This window comes from Schistocerca gregaria, chromosome 7 (genome assembly GCF_023897955.1).
Source record: "Schistocerca gregaria isolate iqSchGreg1 chromosome 7, iqSchGreg1.2, whole genome shotgun sequence".
Lineage (NCBI taxonomy): Eukaryota > Metazoa > Arthropoda > Insecta > Orthoptera > Acrididae > Schistocerca > Schistocerca gregaria.
The window spans coordinates 389,337,458-389,352,140 of record NC_064926.1 but is presented as its reverse complement, the minus strand read 5'-3'; the positions used below and the strand labels follow the sequence as shown (position 1 = coordinate 389,352,140).

General features: G+C 42.5%; 1 protein-coding gene across 1 annotated transcript in view; it reads right to left on the bottom strand.

Annotated features, from left to right (window-relative positions):
- Nucleotides 1-351: 351 nt before the first annotated feature.
- Nucleotides 352-14,683, bottom strand: part of LOC126281185 (myrosinase 1-like) — a 225,146-nt gene continuing 210,814 nt past the window's right edge. Inside the window, exons 11-12 of the mRNA XM_049979885.1 lie at nt 8,793-8,899; nt 352-652 (exon numbers count right to left, since the gene is read on the bottom strand). Of these exons, the coding sequence (XP_049835842.1) occupies nt 502-652; nt 8,793-8,899 (258 nt within the window). The 3' untranslated portion in view covers nt 352-501. The remainder of the gene's footprint in view (nt 653-8,792; nt 8,900-14,683) is intronic.

Here is a 14,683-nt window from a genome sequence, read left to right as displayed (position 1 = left end):
ATACCATTGTGAAGCATCAGTGCGTGCTCAAAGTCTGAAATGATACATGGAGACATTTATTTAATGTGGTTAAACGTTGTAAGTAATTCGCTTTCTTCGGTACATAATCAGGGACTGAATGCTCCACTACACTGCACTGAGAATGTAGGTTTGTTCTTACCTCAGATGGCTAGACTTATTGGCGTCTTGTCATGAAGAGAATACTTAGAAAGAGGTTTCCGCTCGGGAAAAAAACATGAACGATTCAAGCTGTAAGGGTGCAGAAATTTTTTTATTAGTTTATTATAAAGTGAAATGTAAAAGAATCTGCCATAACATATTCTGGAAAAGGGACATGAAATAAACATGTAGTTGTTCAAACGTAAAATAAATTTATTCCATCTATTTGTCTCTTTCATTATTTCAGAAAAGACGTTACATTGAACGAACCCTCTGATGACCATGTAGTGAACAACAGTCAGATAACCACAGGAATGATCTACCACGGCTAGGTTTCTGCAGTCACTTGTCAGAGGCCACAGCGGACGGTTTAAAGTGCTCCGGAAGCAACTGTTTCGTCCGGAAGACCTCTGCGAGGAACTTAGCAGAAGCCCGCGCCTTCCTTGGCCTGTCCGGGTCTTCAAAGTCCACGTGGTACAGTCCAAACCTCACTCTGCGAAAATAACACACACTTATATATGTAAAGTTCCAACACAATGTGGAAGCGAGGATGAACAACTTCGATTATTAAATTTTATTTTTTCCAGCCTGTGTCACTATTGCACACAAAATTTTTTACGGATTGCATTGTACATTCTCAAACCATAGCCTTCGACGTAAACGTTAATTTACATTTCCGCCAATGCAGACATCTGAAATAGCAATAACATATTTTTTATATGTATAAAACGGTAATGTTTATACAAGATACAATGATTTCTTAAAGACAAGAAGTGACAGCTCACTCCAATCGTAATGCTTAGACGCGCGGGGTAGCTTTGCGGTCTGAGGCGTCTTGTCACGGCCTGCGCGGCTTCCCCCGTCGGAGGTTCGAGTCCTCCCTCGGGCATGGGTGTGTGTGTGTGTGTTGTCCTTAGAATAAGTTAGTTTTAGATTAAGTAATGCATCAGATTAGAGACCGATAACCTCAGCAGTTTGGTCCCGTAAGACGTTACCACGAACTTCCAAACTTCCGTAATGCTTAGTATAGCATTATCATTTTATACATACATAAAAATACCAGTTATGACTGTAGGATATGTGTATGTTGGTGGAAATACGTGCCAACGTTTACGACGACGGTTGTAAGCTGACAATGGACAAAGTAGTCCAAAATCGGCCACCATAAATTTAAAAAAAATTGAATGCAACTGTGACAGAAACTAGAACACCTTAAGGTCATTACAAAGCTCTTTGTTCTTCATCACTATGAATACAAGATGAATTGGTAATTTATTTAAAATAAATATGATTCCTGTAGTAATGTGATAATCCATGGTTTGAAGCCATGGCCTTGTAAACCAAACTCCATTTCCTGATACAGAATCTTTTAACTATGGTTATTTCAGTTTTTACATAACGCTGTAATATAGCTAATACAATTATGTTACACTTCATATCTTACACTAGCGTAATTTTTTACACGTCAGTAAATGACGCAGAGTGCGTTTATTGCAACATATTATACTGCACACTGTAGCTTCACACTGTGAACTAAGTATGGGAAAAACCGACCAGTTAAAACTGATATCCGTATTTTAATTCTGAATGGCTAGTATTTTTCGGTATTTGTTTGGTCTCTGTTTTTTGTGTTTTTTTTTTTTTAATTTTTGCATAATAACCGAGTAAAAAGCAAAATATAATTATCCATCGCAGCAGTGCTACAATTTTTCTCTTCTTTTTAAAAAAAGTAATTTTTAGTTGTAATATTTGCATTGGTTTGAAATATTGTGTTATAGAAAATGGGAAAAACGATCAATGCTATTTTAATAACAATGTCGACAGAAACAAACGGCAAACACATGCCATAAAAACTGGTACAACACCGCTGAGACAATAATGACCAGGCTGCGTGTGTTGTGGCTTACAGGTACGCGTGTACGTGCAGTGCGCTACAAATGCCGCCCCCCGGTCTAAACGGTCGTTTCTCGCTATTGTAGTGCAGAGTGGCGTCAACTCTAGTGTGGAAATAGTTTTTCGAAGTGACCTAACAATTAGGTGTAACGCTTCATTTCCTTAAAAAGATTAAATATTTGTCTACTACTTTTATGAAATAATACAACTGTAAGGAAATTCTGGTCGCAGTAATAAATGAAACACTTAATAATTCATTCAAAGTATACGTCAACACGAAAAACAGGGTTCTTCAGTCTCAATTTTCACCCTTTAGCACTGACTATTTGCAGTGCCCAAACATTGGTATGATACGAGAGTACAAAATGATTATCGAGCAGAGTTTCAAAAAATAGGAATCAATAGGAGAATACCAATGATTTTTTATAATGTTCAACGACGCATCGCTTTTCGAGAAAAGAGCGACCGGTGGAAGAACTAAGTTTTCTTTTATTTGCTTATTTAATTTAATATTTAGATTCTACACTAAGGAGCCAAAGAAACTGGTACACCTGTCTAACGTCGTGTAGGGCCTCCGCGAGTACGCAAAGGGCCCGCACCACGACATGCCATGGACTCTGCCGATGTCCGAAGTATTGCCTGAGGGGACTGACACCGTGAGTCCCGCAGGGCTGTCAGTAAATCCGTCAAAGTACGACGGAGTGGAGGTTTCTTCTCAACAACACGCTGCAAGGCATCCCATGTACAGGGTGAGTCACCTAACGTTACCGCTGGATATATTTCGTAAACCACATCAAATACCGACGAACCAATTCCACAGACCGAACGTGAGGAGAGGGGCTAGTGTAATTGTTTAATACAAACCATACAAAAATGCACCGACGTATGTTTTTTAAAACAAACCTACGTTTTTTTTAAATGGAACCACGTTAGTTTTGTTAGCACATCTGAACATATAAACAAATACGTAATCAGTGCCGTTTGTTGCATTGTAAAATGTTAATTACATCCGGAGATATTGTAACCTAAAGTTGACGCTTGAGTACCACTCCTCCGCTGTTCGATCGTGTGTATCGGAGAGCACCGAATTACGTAGGGATCCAAAGGGAACGGTGATGGACCTCAGGTACAGAAGAGACTGGAACAGCACATTACGTCCACATGCTAATACCTTTTTATTGGTCTTTTTCACTGACACACATGTACAGGGTGTTTCAAAAATGACCGGTATATTTGAAACGGCAATACAAACTAAACGAGCAGCGATAGAAATACACCGTTTGTTGCAATATACTTGGGACAACAGTACATTTTCAGGCTGACAAACTTTCGAAATTACAGTAGTTACAATTGTCAACAACAGATGGCGCTGCGGTCTGGGAACTCTATAGTACGATATTTTCCACATATCCACCATGCCTAGCAATAATATGGCGTAGTCTCTGAATGAAATTACCCGAAACCTTTGACAACGTGTCTGGCGGAATGGCTTCACATGCAGATGAGATGTACTGCTTCAGCTGTTCAGTTGTTTCTGGATTCTGGCGGTACACTTGGTCTTTCAAGTGTCCCCACAGAAAGAAGTCACAGGGGTTCATGTCTGGCGAATAGGGAGGCCAATCCACGCCGCCTCCTGTATGTTTCGGATAGCCCAAAGCAATCACACGATCATCGAAATATTCATTCAGGAAATTAAAGACGTCGGCCGTGCGATGTGGCTGGGCACCATCTTGCATAAACCACGAGGTGTTCGCAGTGTCGTCTAAGGCAGTTTGTACCGCCACAAATTCACGAAGAATGTCCAGATAGCGTGATGCAGTAATCGTTTCGGATCTGAAAAATGGGCCAATGATTCCTTTGGAAGAAATGGCGGCCCAGACCAGTACTTTTTGAGGATGCAGGGACGATGGGACTGCAACATGGGTCTTTTCGGTTCCCCATATGCGCCAGTTCTGTTTATTGACGAAGCCGTCCAGGTAAAAATAAGCTTCCTCAGTAAACCAAATGCTGCCCACATACATATCGCCGTCATGAGTCCTGTGCACTATATCGTTAGCGAATGTCTCTCGTGCAGCAATGGTAGCAGCGCTGAGGGGTTGCTGCGTTTGAATTTTGTATGGATGGAGGTGTAAACTCTGGCGCATGAGACGATACGTGGACGCTGGCGTCATTTGGACCGCAGCTGCAACACGGCGAACGGAAACCCGAGGCCGCTGTTGGATCACCTGCTGCACTAGCTGCACGTTGCCCTCTGTGGTTGCCGTACGCGGTCGCCCTACCTTTACAGCACGTTCATCCGTCACGTTCCCAGTCCGTTGAAATTTTTCAAACAGATCCTTTATTGTATCGCTTTTCGGTCCTTTGGTTACATTAAACCTCTGTTGAAAACTTCGTCTTGTTGCAACAACACTGTGTTCTAGGCGGTGGAATTCCTGAATTCCAACACCAGAAAAATCCTCTGTTCTAACGAATAAACCATGTTGTCCACAGCACACTTGCACATTGTGAACAGCACACGCTTACAGCAGAAAGATGACGTACAGAATGGCGCACCCATAGACTGCGTTGTCTTCTATATCTTACACATCACTTGCAGCGCCATCTGTTGTTGAAAATTGTAACTACGGTAATTTCGAAAGTTTGTCCGCCTGAAAATGTACTGTTGTCCCAAGTATATTGCAACAAACGGTGTATTTCTATCGCTGCTCGTTTAGTTTTTATTGCCGTTTCAAATATACCGGTCATTTTTGAAACACCCTGTACATTACCATGAGGGGTGAGGTACACGTACACACGTGGTTTCCGTTTTGAATTACGGAGTGGAATAGAGTGTGTCCCGACATGTCAGGCCAATAGATGTTCAATGTGGTGGCTATCATTTGCTGCACACAATTGCAATCTCTGGCGTAATGAATGTCGTACACGCCGCAGTACATCTGGTGTAATGTCGCCGCAGGCTGCCACAATACGTTGTTTCATATCCTCTGCAGTTGTAGGCACATCACGGTACACATTCTCCTTTAACGTACCCCACAGAAAGAAGTCTAAAGATGTAAGGTCAGGAGAAAGGGCTGGCCAATTTATGCGTCCTCCGCGTCTTATGAAACGCCCGTCGAACATCCTTTCAAGGGACAGCCTAGTGTTAATTGCGGAATGTGCAGGTGCACCATCATGCTGATACCACATACGTCTACGCGTTTCCAGTGGGACATTTTCGAGCAACGTTGGCAGATGATTCTGTAGAAACGCGATGAATGTTGCAGCTGTTTGGGCCCCTGCAATGAAGTGAGGACCAATGAGGTGGTCGCCAATGATTCCGCACCATACATTGACAGTCCACGGTCGCTGTCGCTCTTCCTGTCTGAGCCAGCGAGGATTGTCCACGGACCAGTAATGCATGTTCCGTAGATTCACTGCCCCGTGGTTTGTGAAACCCGCTTCATCGTTAAACAGGTAGAACTGCAACGCATTCTCTGTTAATGCCCATTGACAGAATTGCACTCGATGATTAAAGTCATCACCATGTAATTGCTGATGTAGCGACACATGAAACGGGTGAAAGCGGTGACGATGGAGTATACGCATGACACTACTTTGACTCAGTCCACCGGTTCTCGCAATGTCCCGTGTACTCATGTGTGGGTTCATGGCAACAGCAGCTAACACTCCAACTGCAGCCGCTTCTCCTGTGACGGGCCTGTTACGGACCCGTTTGCCTGCTACGACCATACCTGCTGCATACAATTGGCGGTAGATGTTTTGCAATGTACGGCACGTTGGATGCTCTCTGTCCGGGTACCGTTCTGCATACACCCTACAGGCTTCAGCTGCATTTCGTCGACACTCGCCATAGATGAGTATCATCTCCGCCTTTTCAGAGTTCGAATACACCATGGTCACAGTTCCTACAACATTACACTATCACAGAAGTCTGGTAACACGGTGTACTACAGTTGGTCTGCGTGCGGAGGCGAATGCAGAATAACCTTAGCAGCAAGCGCTACATGCGGACACTGCGACAGCTAGACCAAACCACAACAGTGCAGTACAGCCACACTCGTAAACACGGTCGTCATCGTAAACATGTCCCTGCAGTTGCTGCTCGCCGACCGTGGCCCGTGTTTGTTACAACACGCAACTGAACGTCGGAGGTTGCAAGCGTCAACTTTAGGTTACAATATCTCCGGATGTAATTAACATTTTACAATGCAACAAACGGCACTGATTACGTATTTGTTTATATGTTCAGATGTGCTAACAAAACTAACGGGGTTCCATTTAAAAAGACGTAGGGTTGTGGTAAAAAATATACTTTCGTGCATTTTTTTATGGTTTGTATTAACCAATTACACTAGCCTCTCTCCTCAAGTTCGGTCTGTGGAATCGATTCGTCAGTATTTGATGTGGTTTACAAAATATATCCAGCGGTAATGTTAGGTGATTCACCGTGTATACTCAGTAATATTCATGTCTGCGGAGTTTGGTGCCCAGCGGAGTTGTTTAAATTCAGAAGAGTGTTCCTGGAGCCATTCTATAGCAGTTCTCGACGTCTGGGGTGTCGTATGGTTTGCCCGTCGGAATGCACAATGGACTTTAATGGATGCAGGTGATCAGGCGGGATGCTTAAGTATGTGTGACCTGTCAGAGTCGTATCTAGACTATCAGGGGGCTCATATCACTCCAACTGCACACGACCCACACCATTAGAGAGCCTCCACCAGCTTGAACAACCCCTGATGACGTGCAGGGTCCATCGATTCATGAGGTTGTCTCCATACTTGTACACGTCCGCCCGCTCGATACAATTTGAAACGAGACTCGTCCGACCAGGCAACATGTTTCCAGTCGTCAACAGTCTAGTGTCGGTGTTGACGGGCCCACGCGAGGCGTAAAGCTTTGTGTCGCGCAGTCATCAACGGTAAATGCGTGGGCTTTCCGATCCGGAAGCCCATATCTATAATGTTTCGCTGACACTCGTTCATGGCCCAGCACTGAATCTGCAGCAATTTGCGGAAGGGTTGCACTTCTGTCGCGTTGAACGATTCTCTTCAGTCGTTATTGGTCCCGTTTTTGCAGGATCTTTTTACGGCCGCGGCGATATCGAAGATTTGATGCTTTACTGGATTCCTGATATTCACGGTACACTTGTGAACTGGTCGTAAGGAAAAATCCCCACTCCATCTCTGCCTCGAAGATGCTGTGTCCCATCGCTCGTGCACCTTAACACATCGTTCAAACTCAGCTCTTGATAACCTGCCATTGTAGCAGCAGTAACCGATCTAACAACTGCGCCCGACATTTGGTGCCTTACATAGGCGTTGCCGACCGCAGCGCCGTATTCTGCCTGTTTACGTTTCTCTGTATACGCATGCCTACAGCAGTTTCTTTCGCGTTTCAGTGTGTGTATCTTCTAATTGAGTGCGCCAAAATTTTTCAAACTTGGTTCGATTTCTGCGTTTATTACAGGAATAATAGGAATAAAAAACCGAAAATCAGTTATTTTGGCCATTTTAGCAGTGTTAACAGTCAGGTTAAACTTATGTGCAGAAAACCGGTTGTTTCAGCGACAACCACCATCCCTGGTGTGAACCGGACCGTACTTCGACGCTCTGTAGCGGCTTTGGATGACTTCCTAAGCACCCCTTCGAAAAGCCTAACAGTTCATCAGTATCGTTTTTTTACACCTTTTATTTTCTGTGTACAATATTTTACACGATCCTTCCAAAAATTTTCGTTTATTAATTTTCTCATAAATTAGATTACGATCATATTGTAGTTCTGAGTTCAGTTCCCGTGCTTGCAGAAAAATAATAATTAATTTAAGACGGGTCCGCCTTTTAGGAAGTGTACAAATTATTGTTTTAACACCCAAACGTGTCTCACTACAGTTGTGGCAGCCTCAGTGTTTATTATTATTTTCCTGAAATACATACATACAGGTTATTCTTAGTTTAAGGAATATGATACATCAGATTTTGTTGTCATTTGAATTGTATGTACACTTTGCCTTTTATTTTACACTGTATGTGTCCTGTGGTTGCCAACCGAAATCAGCCACAGGTCTAAATTAGTACATCGTGTCATCTGCAAACATTGGGAATGTTAGACAATGTCTGCATTGATTTTTTTGTTTATTATCTAATCTTTAAGGTGTTTATTCTAGTAAAATTCGTGGCGTACCCCCGTCTCTGACGTTACCATTATAGTATTTTACGAGTCCTTGGCTGCGACAAGTTCGTTAGTTCGTTTTTGTATGCCAAACGTGCTTTTGTGAAGCTAACCTGAACTTGTGGACATCGATAAAGTTTTGTGAACCTTGGCTATGGCCAACTGTTTCGTGTAGTTTGTTACTCATGGGTTACGTTTCGTATTTTGACAGTGTTTACTCCAGTTTTCTCCTGCTCGTTTGTAAATACTGCGTCCTGTTACATTGCTGTGGCTTGGACAAACTTTCACTGCACAAATTTACGTCTCTGATGCGCTTCCGACTGTCGTTTGTTTATTGTTTTGCTTTCATTTGACGTCCGCGATCATTGAATCTATTCCATTTGTTTCCATTCTCTCTCTCTCTCTCTCTCTCTCCCCCCCCCCCCCTCTCTCTCTCTCTCTCTCTCTCTCTCTCTCTCTCTCTCTCTTGATCAAATGGGTTTGTTAGTAGCATGATTAAATCAGGATGCTAATCAGCAGCGATTGTAACACACCTGTAGAACATTGAAAATGAGTCCACAGACACTACTTACGTGTACCCGAAGATCCACTCCAAATTGTCCAGCAGGCTCCATGCAATGTATCCAAACACCTTAACGCCGTCTTCATTTATAGCATGCAGTAGCTCAGATAGGTATGCCTGCCAAAAGAAAATAGCTTACGTAAGCGTAATTTGGCACGATTATAAGCATACTGATGAAATGAAAGAAAAGAATTTATGGTTTCACGTCCAACCGATGACGCTAAGTATAAAAGTGCTGAATATAGGGAACTAGTAGTATCTACATCTCTAGAGATCTTAAAGCATTGATTATGATTATGATAACACATAGAATAACCTTGATCCATATGTATCTCTCATGCAGAAGCTAGCCTATAATTTGTAATTTGCTCACCACAAAGCGCAAAGTGGATTAGAGTTTTATGCCTCCTCAATATACACAAGAAACGCTAGTCTTATCAGAGTACTGATGCACAGTGTTGTCCAAAAGTGTGCTGCGATACATAGCTCGACAAGAACGAGCTACTGACCTACCAGATTCCTCTCCATAATGTATAAAGTGTTCACTAAAATTATCAACAACCACATAAAAAGAAAATGTTAAGCAGACGAAAGAATAAGCTGGGCTTATAAATAAATATAGCATAATGGCCTAGAGAGTTTTTCATTTAGTTGCAACAAAATCTGCAGAAACATTCCCTTACAAACAAAGCATTATTCAACCTGTGATAATATAGGGAAGAAGATATCAGTGTTACAGTTCTCATCAGACTTCATCAAGATAATAATTTCGAATTTGAAAGATGAGCAAGGCACAGTACTCGTATTTCATAACACCAAAAATTGTTCTCAGCACTCTTATAGGAAGTTTGTGGACCCTTAAACTGGAAAAAAGAGAAAAACGTCTACGTGTTATAATAACACAGATGGACCACTGCCATTCTGTTCATATAATTGTAGTGTTAGTCTGTAGAACTTAACAGAGCAAGTTTGAAGGCAGGACTTCAAATGAACTAAGTGCAGTCACACTCTTCTGTCATTGGCTGTTCGCATCAGCTGGCAGTTCTGAATAAAATAATACTAGGATTAAAATAATGTGCAATGAACACAGACAACAAAATCGTATATATTAAAAACATAGCGCCAGCTGACGAGTTACTTGCGTATGGAGGGCAGTTTAAAACAAGGACTGGATGGGCAGCAAGAGAAACAGAAGAATGAAAATACCCTTGGGAGCGTTGGTAAACTAAATGGGATTTTCAGAACTAAGCTTCGACATATGAGATAAAAATCACTATGAATTCTCATTTTTTACTTGCAGCAGTAAAGAATGTAGTTCAAATGCAAACAATCTTTCTTAACTAAAATTTGCTTTGCAAGAAATGGAGAAATGCATTTGGGAAATGCAGGAAAACAAATAGATGTATCGGGGAACAGACTTGAGATGAGACACAAAAATATAGTAACCTATTCCTACAGTGTCAATGAGTCACAACTGGAACCAGTTAACTCACAGGAATTTCTGGGTGTAACAATCTATGGAAATACAAAGGTACAGCAAGTGGTAGACGTCGTTTCATTGGTGAATTTCTGGGAAAATGCAATCGGTATACTAAGGAGATTGCTCAGAAAACACTAGCGTTATCTATCGTATATTATTGCCACCGTATATTATTGCCCACGACTAGAAAACCTTTACCAAACAGGATTAATAGGCAGTATTAAACGTTTACGAAGAAGGGCGGCATAATAGCCACAGATTTGTTTTCTCTCGCAGATGACCGTCGTGGAAATGTTGAAAAATCTCAAAAGGTGGACGCTTGCTGACAGATGTCGGTTAGCTTGCAATAAGCTATTTCCAAAGTTTCAAAGACCTGTATGGAGTTGGGAATGTATGAGTTATACTACAAGCCTTTACGTATCTCTCCCAGGGGGGTCATAAAGACCAGATTAGACTAATATTGGAGTGGCAATCATTAAAACAAAGGCATTTTTCTTTGAGACGGGGTCTTCTCATGAAATTTCAATCACCAGTTTTCTCCTCCGATTGCGAAAACATTCTGTTGGCACCAACCTACATAGGGAGAAATGATCATCACCATAAAATAAGAGAAATCAGGGTTCACACAGAAAAATTTAAGTGCTCGTTTTTCCCTCGTGAGAGACAGCTTGAAGGTGGTTCATTGAACCATGTGCCAGGCACTTTATTGTGAATAGCAGAGTAATCACGTAAATGTAGATTTAGGCAATAAATTTTGTGATCAAAAGTATCTGGACACCTACTAGTAGACAGAAATCTAGTGCGTGTCCTCCCTTGGTCTTTATTGTGGCTTGAACTCTACTGGAGACGTTTTCAATGGGGTGTTGCATTGTCTGTGGAGGAATGGCAGTCCATTCTCCCACAAGAGCTGAAACCAGAGAAGGTATCAGTGTGCGATGCTGGAGCAGGGAACGAAGGCGACGTTCTAACTCATCTCACAGGTGTTCCATTGGCTTCAGTTGGAGACTCTGTGCAGACCTGTCCATCTCAGGGACGTTATAGTCCACAAACTATTGAATCTCAGATGCTCCTTTATAACAGGGTGCACTGTGTTCTAATTGTCCCATGCGGTAAAATATGTTCATGTCCTTCAAAATTCGGCGTTTTTTAAGGGTACCACACCCAGTCCACGAAAAACATCCGCATACCGCGTAACCCTATCTCCTCCGTACTTAACTTCTGGCACTGCACATCACTCGCCAAACAGTACTCCTGTCATTGGACTGGCGCAGATTATAATGTGATTCATCATTTCCAATCATGTTTCCAGTCATCGCTTGCGCACTAGCGACGCTCTGTACACAACCTCAAGAATCGCTTAGCATTTACTACAGAAATGGGTGGTTTCTGAGGAGCCGCTAGAGCAATGTACACAATTCTCTACACACAGTCACTGTGCTAGCTGAACTGCTGGTAGCACTTTGGAGATCACAAGTAAATTCTTACAGTGATTTCGTGCGGCTTTTGAGAACCACGCACCACAGTGCTTTATAGTCCCTGTCCATCAGTACATGAGATCTGTCTGGTCTTGATTTAGCTGTGGTTGTACCTTCGTGGCCGGCCGCTGTGACCGAGCGCTTCTAGGCGCTTCAGTAAAGAGCCGCGCTACCGCTACGGTCGCAGGTTCGAATCCTGCCTCGGGCGTGGATGTGTGTGATGTCCTTAGGTTAGTTAAGTTTAAGTAGTTGTAAGTTCTAGCGGATTGATGACCTCAGATGTTAAGTCCCATAGTGCTCAGAGCAATTTGAACCATTTTTATCCTTCGTGTTTCCACTTCACAATCACGTTACCAGGAGTCGACTTGGGCAGCTTGAGAACGGTTGAAATGCACCCGGCTGAGCTCTCCTGACCGACTAAGTATCACTGTTACTGGACTTCTACTGACAACACTGCACTCTTATACTGGCGGCACCGCCTCTCGTGACATTCCTAGTGTACTCCATATTTGGATGCAATAGGAAGAAACATAAGTGGTTCCATGGGAAGTACCGACAGCCACGCATTTCACAATGGTTTTTAGACTATGTTGACATACATTCTAAGACAAAAAAAACGACTCATTACGATGAAGTATCCGAATAGGACGGAAATCAGTAGATGTGATGCACACAGACAAATAAACAAATGATTACAATTTCAGAAAAATTGGATGATTTATTCAATAAAAAGAGTTTCACAGATCGAACGTTGGTCCACCTCTGGCCCTTTCATAGGTAGGTATTCGGACTGACACTGATTGATAGAGTTGTCGGATGCCTCCTGAGTGATGCAGTGCCAAATTCCGTTCAACTGGTGAGTTACATCATCAAATCCCGAGCTGGTTGTAAGATCCAGCCCATAACGCTCCAAACGTTCTCAATTGGGGAGAGACCGGTGACCTTGCTGGCCAAGGTAGGGTTTGGGAACAACGAAGAGAAGCAGCAGGACACTCGCCGTGTTTGGGCAGGCATTACCTTGCTGAAATGTAAGCCCAGGATGGCTTTCCATGAAATGCAACAAAACGGAACGTAGAACATCGTCGACGTACCGCTGTGATTTAAGGGTGACACGGATGACAACCAAATGGGTCCTGCTACGAAATGAAACGGCACTCCAGACCATCGCTTCTGGCTGTTTAGCCGTACGGCGGGCGACAGACAGTTTGGTATCGCATCACTGTTAGCAGGTTGAGAGTTGGCAATACTATCTTAGGGTTTAAAGGTTGGCTACAGCGCGCATACACAAGCTCTGGAATCTAAGATATTGTTGTTGCGCTTCGCAGCGCATGGATTAATTAGTTTGGAAGCCAGTGTAGGAGCCCGCCTGCTGTGGTGTGCACGTATGTTGGGCGAGGAGTCGTCGCCGAGCTGCCGTACTGCCGTGTCAGCCAGCAGCGAGACAGGATTTGGTATTGAGTTGACATTTTTTATAAATTGCAGCGAGCTTATTAATTTAAAGAAAAAGGTTTGTGTAGGTACGTAGAGGCAGACGGTAATTTTAATAATGATAGGAGTTGAATTCTTAAGGGAAACCATATTTGGCGAATAGATTAAGTATTGATTTTTATCATTGATTTCGTCTGTAACTGTCAGGGAACTGTAAGAAATGAAAGAGGAAGCCGCCTGGTACAATTTTGTACAGAGCACAACTTAATCATAGCTAACACTTGGTTCAAGAATGATAAAAGAAGGTTGTATACATGGAAGAAGCCTGGAGATTCTGACAGGTTTCACATAGATTATATAATGGTAAGACAGAGATTTAAGAACCAGGTTTTAAATTGTAAGACATTTCCACGGGCAGATGTGGACTCTGACCACAATCTATTGGTTATGAACTGTAGATTAAAAATGAAGAAACTGCAAAATGGTGGAAATTTAAGGAGATGGGACCTGGATAAACTCAATTAACCAGAGGTTGTGCAGCGTTTCAGGGAGAGCATAAGGTAACAATTGACAGCAATGGGGGAAAGAAATATAGTAGAAGAAGAATGGGTACCTTTGAGGGATGAAATAGTGAAGGCTGCAGAGGATCAAATAGGTAAAAAGACGAGGGCTAGTAGAAACTCTTGGGTAACAGAAGAAATATTGAATTTAATTGATGAAAGGAGAAAATATAAATGCAATAAAGGAAGCAGGCAAAACGGAATAAAGACGTCTCAGAAATGAGACCGACAGGAAGTGCAAAAAGGGCTAAGCAGACATGGCCAGAGGACAAATGTAAGGATGTAGAGGCTGATCTCACTAGGGGTAAGATAGATACTGCCTACAGGAAAATTAAAGAGATCTTTGGAGAAAAGAGAACCACTTGTATGAATATCATGAGCTCAGATGGAAACCCAGTTCTAAGCAAAGAAGGGAAAGTAGGAAGGTGGAAGGAGTATATAGAGGGACTATACAAGGGCGAGGTACTTGAGGACAATATTATGGAAATAGAAGAAGATGTAGATGAAGATGAAATCGGAGATATGATACTGCGTGAAGAGTTTGACAGAGCACTGAAAGACCTGAGTCGAAACAAGGCCCCGGGAGTAGACAACATTCCATTAGAACTACTGACACCCTTGGGAGAGCCAGTCCTGACAAAACTCTACCATCTGGTGAGCAATCTGGTGAGTAAGATGTATAAGACAGGTGAAATACACTCAGACTTCAAGAATAATATAATAATTCCAATCCCAACGAAAGCAGGTGTTGAGAGATGTGAAAATTACCGAACCATTTGTTTAATAAGTCATTGCTGAAAATACTAACGCGGATTCTTCACAGGCGAATAGAAAAACTAGTAGAGGCTGACCACGGGGAAGACCAGTTTGGATTCCGTAAAAGTATGGGAACACGTGAGGCAATACTGACCCTACGACTTATCTTAGAAGCTAGATTAAGGAAAGGCAAACCTACGTT